The 12,156-nt window shown below is 62.1% G+C and overlaps 1 protein-coding gene across 4 annotated transcripts in view; it reads left to right on the plus strand.

Moving 5' to 3' along the window:
• Positions 1–305: 305 nt before the first annotated feature.
• Positions 306–12,156, plus strand: part of MXRA7 (matrix remodeling associated 7) — a 30,500-nt gene continuing 18,649 nt past the window's right edge. Inside the window, exons 1-3 of one of the 4 annotated variants that reach the window (XM_075519114.1) lie at positions 309–841; positions 8,285–8,380; positions 10,812–10,872. In XM_075519114.1, coding sequence (XP_075375229.1) covers positions 422–841; positions 8,285–8,380; positions 10,812–10,872 — 577 coding nt within the window. In that variant the 5' untranslated portion in view covers positions 309–421. Of the gene's footprint in view, positions 842–8,284; positions 8,381–10,811; positions 10,873–12,156 lie in introns of all 4 variants that reach the window. The other 3 variants (XM_075519116.1, XM_075519115.1, XM_075519117.1) reach the window with 3 other exon arrangements.

Below are 12,156 nucleotides of genomic sequence, written 5' to 3' on the forward strand. Positions count from 1 at the left end.
AGTTACAAGTGATGCAAGTGCGTGCGCAGAACGTTTGGGAACGACTTTTTGGATATAGGGCAGTGTCTAACGCAAGATCCTCCTGTCCGGAGCCGGACACTCACATCGGGCAGGGCCGGGCTGCTTGCAGGCAGCCTTCCTCGCCCGGTCCCCCTCGCCCAGATCCCACCCGTGGCTGTGAGTGGGCGCGGGTGGCATCCCCGGCGGGCAGGGGGGGATGGCTCTGGCTGCCGGCTCCGTGCGGGAGGTGGGTGCCGAGGCCGGGGAGAGGGGGGGCCGGGGCTGTGGGCAGGGCCCAGGCAGATGACGCCGGGTAAAGCCGGCTGAGAGCCTGCCCAGCCCCGCCGCAGGCTGAGCGGGCTGGCCGCGCACCCTCCGCGGCCGCGCAGTCGGGTCGGGCGGGCTCCGGCGGCAGGGCAGGATGGACGTGGCCGTGGACTTGTACCTGGCCGTCTCGCTGCTCTTCACCGTCCTGGCCCTCGTCCTCGCCTCCGTCTTCGTGAGGCTGCGGGGAGGCGCGGGGGAGCGGGCGGCGGAGCGGCCCCGGGAGCCGGCGGCGGCTGAGCCGGCCCGGGAGGGCGGCCCCGGGGGCGAAGCGGCGGCGGCGCCGGAGGGAGCGGGACCGGCCGCGGCCGAGGGGCCGGAGGCCGAGGGGGGCCGGGTGCCGGTGGAGGAGGTCGGGGCGGGCGAGGAGGGGAAGGAGGCGGCCGGCGAGCAGCGGGAGGCGGCGGCCGAGCCGGGCCCCGCGGCCGAGCCCGGCCCCGCTGCGGCCGAGAGCATCCCCCGGCAGCCGCCCGCCGAGCCCCGGGAGCCCGGGCACCGGGAGGATGCGGAGAGCAAGGTAAGGCCGGCTCCCTGCGGAGCCTCTCCCCGTCCCCCGGGCCCGCCGGGCTCCCCGAAGCCGCTGTCCCCCCCCCGCGTTGTCCCTTCCCGGCTGCCTCCGTCCCCGCGGGAGGGGCCGGTGCCCGGGGGTGGCGGGGCGGGAGCGCAGCGCCCGGGGTTTTCCTCCAGGGCGAGGGAGGTCCCGGCAAACGCCGGGGTTTGCCCTCGGGTGGGGACAAGCCCGTTGTCCCCGAGGGCGGCAGCGGTGGGGGGGCGTTTCGGGCTCCTTTCCACCACGGCCCCCAAGGTATGCTTTTGCAAATAATCAAGATAGCGAAGGTTTAAGAGAAGCGTTCGTCTGTGTGAGCCTCCCCTGTCTGCACGTCCAGCGCCTGGGAGTGGGCTTTTCCTTCTCCCAAGAGCTAATCCAGGTGCTGGGGGGGTGGGTGTGTTTATTCTTCCCGTCTGCATCCTCTTTCTGTGGGTTGCAGCAAACTGTCCCCTTGCCAGCACAAGGTTCCCCGAGGCTCCTCCCGGCCGGCTGTCCTTGCCTGCCCCAGGGAAGGGACTGGCTTCCCCCTCCCTCCCAGCCCCGGCAGGACGCTGGCCCCAGGGTCTGACCCCTGGCTGAACTGGGGGGGCTGGGGGGGGGGAGGGCAGCGATGCCTATAAATGCCCGGTAAATCCTCCTCCAGCACCGGATCTTGTTTAAAAATAAAAGGGCGACCCAGCATCTGTGAAAGAGCTTGCTCTGCTCTTGCCGGGCTCGGATGGGACTCGGTGACAACCTGAGGTGCCTGAACTCGTGGTGTTGGTGGCCTTCTCCCGGGGCGGCCCCTTGTCCCAGTGGGGGGAAGTGAGTGCGGGGTGGCTCAGAAATCCAGGAGCGATGCCTCGTCTGCGTGCAGGCAGCGTGTTTCAGCTGGGGAGCGCAGGCCTGGGGCCCAGGCGCCTGCTGGCTATTATTAGCAGCATTTGTAATCCTCAGCGACTGTATCCAGGCTGCTGGGCAGTGCGCAGACAACCCTCGCCTTGGAAAGCATCACCACTGACTCACTGGATGGCCTTGGGCAAGTCCCAGGGGGTTGCGCACCCCCTCCTTACCGTGATGCTCTGCAATGCCCAGGGGTGAGCCCTCCTAACCCGCTCTCGGGGCCGGGACACGGCTCTGCCTCCCTGTGCTCCTCCTCACCTCCCCTTGTTGTTTCTGAGCCTCAGAGCTCTCTCTTCCCCCCTTCCTGGCACCCCTCGGCCGTGGGTTCGGCTCTCGAGCAGCCTCCTCCCTCATCCCAGCGTCCTGGAAGCCACATCTGTCCCTCTGCCACATGATTTATTGGTGCCTTTGGGTACCAGGATCTTTGTCAAGCTGGAGAGCCCCTGGGCTGCCGTTAGCTGGCTGGGTCCTGGCTGGGCTAGCTTGGCAGCAAAGCTGGCCGCTCGGCTGGAGCTGCTGTGGGGCCCGGGGCACACCCAGCGCTCCCCGATGAAGTGCAGCACCCTCTTGGGACAGATGGCTGTATCCAGTGCTGCCAGAGCTCACGGGTTCCTCTGCTGTCTCGCTAGCTTGAGTCTTCTGGGGAATGTTTCTCCTCCCCTCTGGCTGCTCTTCAGTCCCGATTTCCTTGAACAGGCTCTGCTGCAATGCTTATTGCCTTCAGAGATGGGCTCAGCTCCTTTATCCCCGCTTGGGCACAGTGTGATAAAAGGGTTTTGCATGCCTGGAGGTGAGCCCTTACTCAAGGCCCAGGGGGTCTTGTGCCCTCCAGAAGCCTGGCTGGGCCCCATGAGTAGGGTCCTGGCCAGTTTTTCCTCCTGGGAATGGTTGCCTCGCTGTGGGAGCAAGGCAGGGTGAGTTGCCCTGGACCTGAGCAGCATCTCTTCGGGAAGGACGGGGACCAGGCGGTGGCTGCGATCTGGGTGGTGGTGGAGAGCAGCAGGAAGGGGGAGGGATGCTTCTCGCTGCTGAGTAAGTGTTTGGGAGCACCGGCCCGCGCGTGATCTTGCAGCTGCCAGGACTGCTCGGCACAGGCTGCCTGGCCGGGGCTGGCAGTCCCAAGGGCTGGGTGGCATGGCGGAGGGAGTACGTGCGTTTCCAGCGGGCACCGCGCACGTGTGAGTGGGGAGTAGTGCCTGGGCTGCTGATGCTGGGGCCGATCCTGCGGGCAGAGTCGGGGAGACCATCCACAGCTCTGCAGAGTCTCCCCTGGGTTCCCTGGTTTTGCTCCCTGCAAACATTCTCTAAGTTGCTTCATCCTCTTCCTCCAGCACTGCTTAGGCCAAGCCCAGCAGATGTTACAGGCAGGGATGGGACTGGCCTTGGGCAGAGCAGCGAGTGCTTTGCAGGCGGCTGCTGGTGGAAATGTGCCCTATCAAACCCGTCTTGGCTCTGCTGAGGGCCGAGGTCCCCTGATGTGACTCAGCAGACGAGGCTCCCAGATGCCGTCCGCTTGGCTGCGGACTCCCAGCAGTGTCGGGGCTGCTGCAGGCTCAGGGGTTCTTGGTTGACTCGGTACATCAGCAAGCAGAGAGCTGTGCTCGGCACTTGGAGAGCTTTCTTTCCTTTTTTTTTCTCTCTCCTGTTTGCTCAGCACGTACTGCGCCGGGCTGGTTCAGATTCACTGCAGCCATTAACTACTAGACCAAAATGCTGATGGATGAACCCGCTCAGGGAGAGCAGCCTTGATGTGTTTAATGGCTGGCTGGAGCTGTGCATCCCACTGCCTCCTTCCTTCCCTTCTGCCTGCCCACGCAAACCAGTATGTGCTGAGCACCCTGAGCTGGGGCAGCGATGTGGCTCAGTCTCCCTCCTGCTCCCACCTCCTGCCAAGGCAGCTTGTGATGTGCAACCGGCTGCTAAAATCAGTGTGGGTCGAGGCTTCCCTGCCCCTCTCTGGGAGGAACGGACCATTGCAGCATCATGCCCATGGCTGTAAAATGAAGCAGTGGCAGAGCAGGGACAGGAGCCCAGCAGTCCTTGTTTCCATTAACTGCTGGTAGTGGTTCCCCTTGTCTCTGCTGGCTTCCATCACTGAAAAAAAGTTAATTAGTGTGTCGCTGTCTGTTCTCATCCCCATCCCCAGCTCGTTAACGGACGAGGCAGCGCTGTCAAAGCGATCCCCTAATGAAAAGCTGTTGGGTGGGAACTGCAGCATTGCTGGGGCTGCTGAGTCTTGTTTTTGCAAGGAACGGTCAGAAAACTTCAATTCTCTAATGAGTATTTCTGTCGTGGAAATGGCAGATGGCAGGGACAGGGCAGGGTTTTCAGTGGTGGTCCAGAGCCGCCGCTGGGATGCCATCCTGGCCAGGATGCTCTGGAGATGGGGAGGGCAAGCGGGCAGTGCCAGGCTCTTTGCCGGCCAGAGCAGCCTGGCTGGTTTGCCAAGGGTTAACCACAGTTGGCAGCTTCAAACAGAGCAGGGTCAAGTGGGTGACAGTGGGGAGAGAGGGGACAGCCCTGGAGGTGATCTGGCAAGGGGGGGCCTCTCACTCGGAGGTGCCCAGCTCGTCCTGGCCAGGGCAAGTCGTGTAAACCCTGCCTGTTCAGGACAGCGTGCTGTGCTGTGCTGTCACCCAGGTAGCAAAGGCACGAAGGGGATGTCACCTGCCTCTTCTGCAAAGCCCCCGGCACCTTTTCCCTGTGCCCCCCACCCCCATCTGTGCCTTCCCAGGGGCTCTCGGCACCCCTGGACACACCAGGCGGCAGAAGCACAAACCGCCCAGCTCCCAGCAGGGACTCTCTTTAAATTTAAGAAGTCAGCATCTCCCCCTCTAACACCTCCTGCCTGCCTTCCCGGTGCTGGAAGGGAGAGGGTGTCTAATTAGTCTGGCTTTAATTGGCGGCTGTGCAGGCTGCCTCTGTGCTGCCGCAGGGCTGGGGCAGGAGCTCTGCCGTCCTGCAGCGCGGTGGGGAGGGACGCGGTGATGTGCTACCCCTCGTCGCAGCCTCAGCAGCAGCACAGGCCCCTGCCAGCGGGATGCGGGGCTCTGCTGCTGGACCCGTAACTGCTCGGATGTGCCCTGGCTCTCACCCGGTGCAGTCCGTGCCGATAACGAATGCATCATCTCTTGCAGTGTCTGCAAATTGGGAAGCAAGGCAGGACATGTGTCACCTCCCCAGGGAGCCTGTGCATGCGTCGTGCTCTCCGCTCCATCCCAGTCCTGGGGCTGGAGCACGGGGCTGGTGCTGGGACACGGTGTGGGGCACGGTTGCGTTGGGCTTTACATTGTGTCCCCTCCAGTGGGTCGGGGAGGTCGGGCTGCTGCTCAGTCCCTTCTGGACTGGGTATGGCCCCAGGAGCCTGCCCAGAGCTGGTGCACTGCTGGAGCAGAGACCACGAGGGCTCTTTGCCTTCTGAAGTGCCCACCCATGTGAACGGCCGCAGGGTAAGGCTTTGAGGCCCTGCTCCCTGCCCAAGGATGCCATCTGGCCATCCGTGGCAGCCAGGGATGTCCCAGTGTTGGTGCCTGTGGCATTTGCTTGCCAGAGGCCAGAGCAAAAACGGGAGAGCACCAGACAAGCTGGCTGGGTGCGCTGCTGGGGGTGCTGCGCTGGAGCATGGCACTGCCTGTGGGGATGGGTGCTCCTGAACCGGGACTCCTCACCCTGCTGTGGGATGCGCCAGTGTTTTCCTAATTAGAGCTGGTGCTGCCTGACCCCTCGCCGGGGACTGGATGGCCCCGGAGCTTCAGCGGGGCTCTGGCCGCTCTGTGGCTCGTCCTTGCCTGCGGTGGTGATGGGGGGACGGGTGGGAGCAGATGCTCCCCGCGTTCTGGGGGGGTCAGACCTGGGAAGCGCTGCCTCTGCACGAGGCGCGTCCCCGCCAGGCACCCCGGGGCTGGCAGGACCATCGCCCGGGGCAGGAAAACTGCTCTCCTTCTGTAGCAGCTGCTTCTCTGGCTGGTGGGAGGATGAAGAGCACCAGCGGTGGGGTGAAAGGGAGCAGCCGACATAGCAGCTGCTTTGCTTTGCTAAACTCTGCCCAACATTATTATTTTTTTTTTTTTTTAAAGGCTTCTTCCTTCCCCTTTTCCTCCTGGCTTTTCTCTTTCTGGCTGGCTGTCTCCTGTCTGCTTTCTTTCCCTCTTGCAACATCTTGCATCAGGCTTGGAGCAGAAAGTGCAGCCATAAATGGCAACACGCAGGGCCCAGGAGTTTAATCCAAGACAATTTTCTTCCTCTGCTTTGCAGCCTGGGATCTTCCCTTTTCCCGGAGCGGGAGTGGGTCACTCGTTTGTCCCCATCCTGCCCATAGATGCCGGGGCTGTCCCTATGACTGAGGACAGGGAGAGGAACACATCAGCCCCACGGGCTCCTCGTGTGCCTTCCGAGAAGGGAAACCCATTGCTCAGAGGGGTTTGTGCTGGGGATGGAGGAAGCAGGGAGGAAATGGCCAGAAATGAGCTGAAAACCAGATGATGCTGTGATGGGGAGCCTGGCTTCCATCTCCCATAAGGGCTGGGAAAGGGCTTGCGTGGCAGCAGAGCCACGAAGGAGGATTTTGGAGGGACAACACCAAGCTCCTGTGTCTGAGCCGTCTTCTGCTGGGTAACTTGGGGCTGTCTGTGGTTGGTGCTGCCCGTGCCCAAAATGTCCCTGGGGGTCTTGTCCTCGCTCCTGAGTCAGCTTCATGCGCGGGCGTCTCGCTTGTTGGCTGTGGAAGCTAAAGGGCAAAAACATGTTTCTGATGATCCAACAAATGCTTCAGCCCTAAAGCCAAGAGCTGCCAAAAGCCAGGACAGACGTATTGCGGCATTGGTATTTAAGGTAAATGACTTGTTGGATTTTAACCCTGCGATGGTGGGTGCTAGGCTTTCCAAAGCCCCTGGCAAGCTGTGCAGAGGTATGATTCAGACGTAAGCGGGCACGGGATGTGCTGTGAAGTGGGCTGGGTCCCTCCTGCCCACAAGCAGGAGCAGGCAGGGAGTGCAGGGCATGTTCCCCACCCCGCGTGGCCTCGGGGCCAGGCAGCTGCCGCCGAACGCGTCCCCTTGCCGATGCCGGTGGCAATGCGATCTTTGTTTGCCGCAGCAGCTGGCCTGGGCAGCCTGTGTCAAGTCTCCTCCAGACGCTCCCAGATAATGATGTGCGTGGTCTCCCTGCAGCGCTTCTTGTCACCCTTTTTTTTTCTGCGGGGAGGCCTTCTTGTTCGGCATGCAACCACGGAGAGATGCTGCCTTGTGGGCTGGCGGCTGGAGCACTGGGGTCTCTGCTTGTCCAGCAGCTCCTGCTGCTGTCTGGTCCCGGTCCATGCTTCCCTCGCTCCCCACTGCTCAAAACAGTCTCCCTGTATTGCCCCTGGGCTGTGTTTTATATAGAAGAGCAGTGCCTGGGGTGCCATAGTGTCCTCTTTGGTTGTCAAGTCTCCCAGTGTTGCCCCAACACCGTCCCCCTCCATTTTTTGGCTGCAGGACACTGCCCTGCTCTTGCAGAGCGTCCTGTGCCTGGGGCACGGCAGCCCCCGGCTCAGCTGCTCCTACCCCACGGCTGCGAGGGGAACTGACACAGCAGCACCCACCGGCCACAGCAGGGCTGAGACGCCCTGAAATTTGGGGCAGGCTCCCTGGGGCTGTCGGGACGCTCCCCTCCGCCCCGGCTGGCAGGGGCTGCGGGCACAGCCAGGCTCAGGGTGGGGGTTTTGTCCTTGCCGACCGTTTTTCAAGCCAGCCCGGAGCCTGCTCCCAGCCCAGCACTGGTATTTTTGCTGCAAGGCCAAGGGACCCGATGTCCTCGCTCCCTGCCCACGCGTATCCTCCTCCGCGGCCGCCCTCCTGGTGCAGTGGGCAAAGGTTCAGCTGAGAAGCATTTGGGCCGGGAGAGGGCAGGGGAAGGAAGGCTTTGCACGAGGGTCGAGGCCATTCTGCGTTCAAAGCTGATGGAGGGCGGAGAGCTCAGGGAAGCCCTGGCTCCGGGATTGCAGCAGGAGGACGGGAGGGTTTCAAGGGAGTATTACCCTGTGATGGAGAAGGCAGCTGGCAGAGCAGGCCCTGCAAGCATTAACGAACTGAGCATACTGTGCTGTTCCTCTCCTCTTCCCTCCTGCTAGCCCTGATCTGCTGCATCAGCATCCCAGGCAGCTGCCTCCAGCCCTGCCAGGACACCCGGGCAGCCGAGCCAAGCTGGCCAAGTGCGAGCCAAGCTGGCCAAGTGCTGGCCAAGCTGTGCCCCCTCGCCAATGGCTACTTGCAAGGCTGGGGCAGCTGCAGAGGGCAGCTCATGAGCTCCAAACCCTGTCTCCAGGGGTTTGGAGCTGGGCATTGAAGGTCTCTGGTGTTCCTCACTCTAGCAGCCATGCCATGGCTTGGCACACGGGTCGGAGGCGGCATGGGCTCGGGCACCGGGGCAAGGTGGGCTGCTGGCCGCATCCAGAGATTAGTCCACATGTGCGGGTGCTGCTGGGGCTGGTTGGTTGAGCACGGGGAGGGCTCGGCGGCGTTTGTGCTCAAAGCTTTTGCCTCTTTCCAGATACCACCTCTGGGTGCCTCACCTGGGTCCAGCCTCGGGCACACAGGACAAGCGGAGGATGGATGCGGCCATGCAGTGCTTTCCAGCAAGGCAGAGGTGCATGGGATGGACAGCTGGCCTGGGGAGGGTGGCACAGCGAACGGTGTGCTGGTGTCCCTGCATGGGTGGGAGATCATCCCGGGGTAGCAGTGGCCATGGCGGGGGGGAGGGGGCAAAGCTTGCCTGCTGTGCTCCCCCCAGGGGGGTTTGGGGGGGCTTTTAATGGCTTGGTCCATTTAAAACAGAGAGAAACAGTGCTCCAGGTGCAAACGTGCTTCTCCGATGTGCGGGGAGCGATGCCTGGCTCCTGGGGGGGCAGCGAGTGGGATCACGCTAAGGCAGCCTGGGGGGCTCTGGCGGTGGGGCAGCAATGGGCGCGAGGGAGCGAGCAGCCCCGGCGAGGCAGACGGACGGGGATGTCGAGGCTGGGGCCGCAGCACAGGGGGAAGGGAGGTGCTGGCATCTGCCTCTAAGCCATCCAAGCAGAAAAACGTTGCGCTGCAGCGAGCTACCGGCTGCCACGAGCCGGGGTTCCCAGCACAGCCACAGCCACAGCACGTTGCTGTCGCCTGCCAGCCTGGCATCCCCAGCTGCTCCCTCTCTGCTCCCATCAAATGTTTCTTCCTCTGGGTTGGAGCGGAGATATTTTCCTTCCTTAGAGGTCTGGCACCCATATTTCCTACTTGCTTCCACTGTTAAATGCTCAGAAACGCTCAGTTCCTAACGCCTGGGCAGGGAACAGGCTAAAATATTGCTTCTTGTGCCAGCTCCTGGAAGGTCGGGTCTCCCTGGGGGCATCCCGGCTCACAGGGAGAGACGGATGTGATGGGGAACCACTGCCCCAGGCTTGTGGCTGAGTCCCCCGGGCCAGGGCTGAGCGTCCCCTCCCCACACCCTCCCTGAGGCCTCTCCTTTGGGTGCTGCCCTGCTCCCAGCCATCCCTGGGGGAAGCCCGGGTGTCCAGTGGGAAGTGCCCATGTCTGGGAGCGTGGCCCAAAACAGTGGTGGGTGCAGGGGGTGGGGGTCTCGGCGGCATGTCCTTCTGGGGAGCCCGAGAGCAGGGTGGCGAGAAGAAGCCAAATGGCTGTGAATAATGCGCATTCCTCACCGATGACAAACTAACCTAGTTCTCGGTCAGGGCTGCATACCGCACTCCAGCAGTTTATCTAAAGCCGTGTACTGCAAAGCCAGCGCTCAGCTCTGCGCAGGGTCCTTCCCGGACCGTCTTCATTTCCCTCGGGTCTCCATCACCCTGACTTTTCCCTTGTCCTCAACAGTGTGGTGGCTTGCCGGGCTCCCTCCATGTTCCTTCCCCTCTCTCCCACGTGCTTTGCCCTTTGCACGCAAGCCCCGTCATTTCGAATCAAATGCATGGGGCCGGGGAGGATGCCGGAGGACGTGTGCTTCGGGGTGCTGTCGACCCCCGGGCTCAGCTCGCGGGGGTTTGCAGCCAGGGTGCTGGGCGCTGTGCTTTGCGGGAGGAAGGCACGTATGTGGGGTCATTGCCATATGTCCCTGTCTTATCTCCAGAGCTGGAGCAGTCCTCTCCCTCCCTGTTTGCTGTTTGCGTGACGCTCTGCTGCGTGTACCACAAAGAGAAGGAATCTGGGCTCGATAAAGCTTGTCGTAGCTTGTAGGAGGCAACCCCAAGCTTGTCGTAGCTTGTAGGAGGCAACCCCCAAAACTTCCAAAATTGCTTTGCACTTATAAAAATAACGTGCTGCTGCTGTCTGTGCTCCAGAGATCGGCTGTGCCACCGCAGCGCGTGTGGGCAGGCACGTCTTGGAAGAGCGAGGGGCTGGGGGTCCGTGGCCAGCAGCCAGCGGTGTCTCGGGGGGTTGCTGCCAGGCGAGGCTGGGAGGGCTCCTGGCGGGGTCCCAGCACGAACCCCCCAGCGTCGCCTTCGACCACTGGTCCCGGCTGGCGACTGCTCCTGTGCTTCAGAGCAGCTGCTTGGCCCGTGGCTGCAAGGCAGCTTTTGCTGGGGACCTGCCTTTTCCTAGCGCTGGGATGGTCCATCCACGCCTGGCCTGGGGGCACACAGGAGAATTCCCTGCGGCTTGTGGCTCAGTCCCCTGGGCAGGGTGGGGGGCGCAGGGGGGTGCTGGCAGGGGGTCCAGCCTGGGAGGGTGCTCGGGCACAAGGCTGTGGCTGGGGACACCGGGATAGCAGGTTCTTCTCAAAAACCTCAATATCCCCTCGATTACGGGGAGGCACTTGCACTTCGCAGGCTTTGGGTGGGAATGCAGTAAGCAAGGCCAAATCCCCCTCGCTGAGAAGTGAGAAGAAAGCAGGCTAACGAACCTCGCTCATTAGTGAGCATCATTTTGGCCCGTTCTGTGAAGGAGGCGGGGAAGGGGTACCCAGCCCTGGCCTCGGGAGCTCCAGTCTCTGCCTCCCTGCCCTGCAGGCTCTGGTGCCCTGGCTGAGCAGGGGTTATTCAGCACAGCACCTTCTCTCACAGCTGCTCTGTTTTTAACTTCTGCAGGAGGAAGATCTGGATTCAGAACACGAGAAGCTGGTGATGAGAGAGCCGGAGGATGAAGATGGTGAGTGCTGAGCAAGCCAGCACCCTGCGGGGAGGGTACGGACGGGTCTGAGGGACTGAAGCCCCGAGTGCTTGGGGATGGTCTCCTTCCTCCAGGAAATGCAGAGGAAATTCCTACCCCGGCAGCAGCCCCTGTTTGCTTCCCCAGATGCCCTTGGGCTGTTTGCCATCGGGTAGCTTTGTGATGAAGCTGCCCCAAAAGCTCCTTGCTCGCGTTCAGGACGATCTCCAAGGGCTTTAGTTTAACTGATTTAACTGTTTAACTGATTAGCCAATCAGTTGATTGGAAAATGATTAATTGACTAATTGGGGTGACAAATGCTGCGCTTGTAAGAAAATGAAACAGATGGTGCCAAGCAAGAGTGTGTGTCTGAAGGGGACTCTGCTCTCCTGAGCAGCCCTGGAGATGCTGGGATGTCCCCAAGAGCCCCTGCCCGGGGTGGCCGTGGGCAGCAGGAGAGCTTGGGACGTTCCCCCTTCCCTGCCCCACTTTCCGCTTGCCCTTTTTAAGGCGCTGTGTGGCAATCCCCTGGCTCGGGAGGATTACACCTAATGCCACAGAGAATCAAATTTTAATCCTGGTGCTGTGCCTGCAAGGTGGGGGAAGCGCCTTTGGAGATGAGGTTCCCAAAAGACGCTTATTCCACCCCTTTAGGCTTCCTCGCAGCGCTGGTGATCGGGGATGTTACTGTGTGGGACTGTGGGAGACCTGGCTGAGGAATGATGGACGTATCCTGCCAAACGGATGCTCAGTAATGCTGCTCTGCCAGGGTCTGTCTCCTTCAGTTCAGCCCTGTTCAGGGCTGCTCCAGCACTGCTGTGCATCACCCCGAAGCGGCTGTGGCTCGGGAGCAGGCGGAGACGACAGCCCCTGGCCATGGGTCGTGGCTCCCCCAGCATCCCCCCTAAGCACCTCCTGCAGACAGCCACCGACTCCTCTCCCGAGGCTATTATTTACACCATTTCTGAGGTGTTTTAATGGGACTGGGTAAAGGAATGGCTCAGCTTGATGATGAGGAGGCGAGCGGTGTGCAGCTGGGAATAACGGTGGTGCCCCGGCTTTGCTGGGGAGAAACCTCGCCCCTTCCTTCGCTGTGTCTCCTGCGCGTCGCTTGGTCCTAGCCCAACTCAGGCCACTGAGCTGCTGCCTGGCAAGCCCGTGAGGAGAGATTCCCCTTGGGCACACGGGGATGGCACGGGCAGTCTGTCACCAGCCCAGGATGCTGCCACGGTGGCCAAAACCACCAGAGCAGCCTTCTCCCCGCTTCAGGCAGCAAGGCTCGCG

The sequence above is a fragment of the Mycteria americana genome, chromosome 16 (genome assembly GCF_035582795.1).
Source record: "Mycteria americana isolate JAX WOST 10 ecotype Jacksonville Zoo and Gardens chromosome 16, USCA_MyAme_1.0, whole genome shotgun sequence".
NCBI classification, from domain to species: Eukaryota; Metazoa; Chordata; class Aves; order Ciconiiformes; family Ciconiidae; genus Mycteria; species Mycteria americana.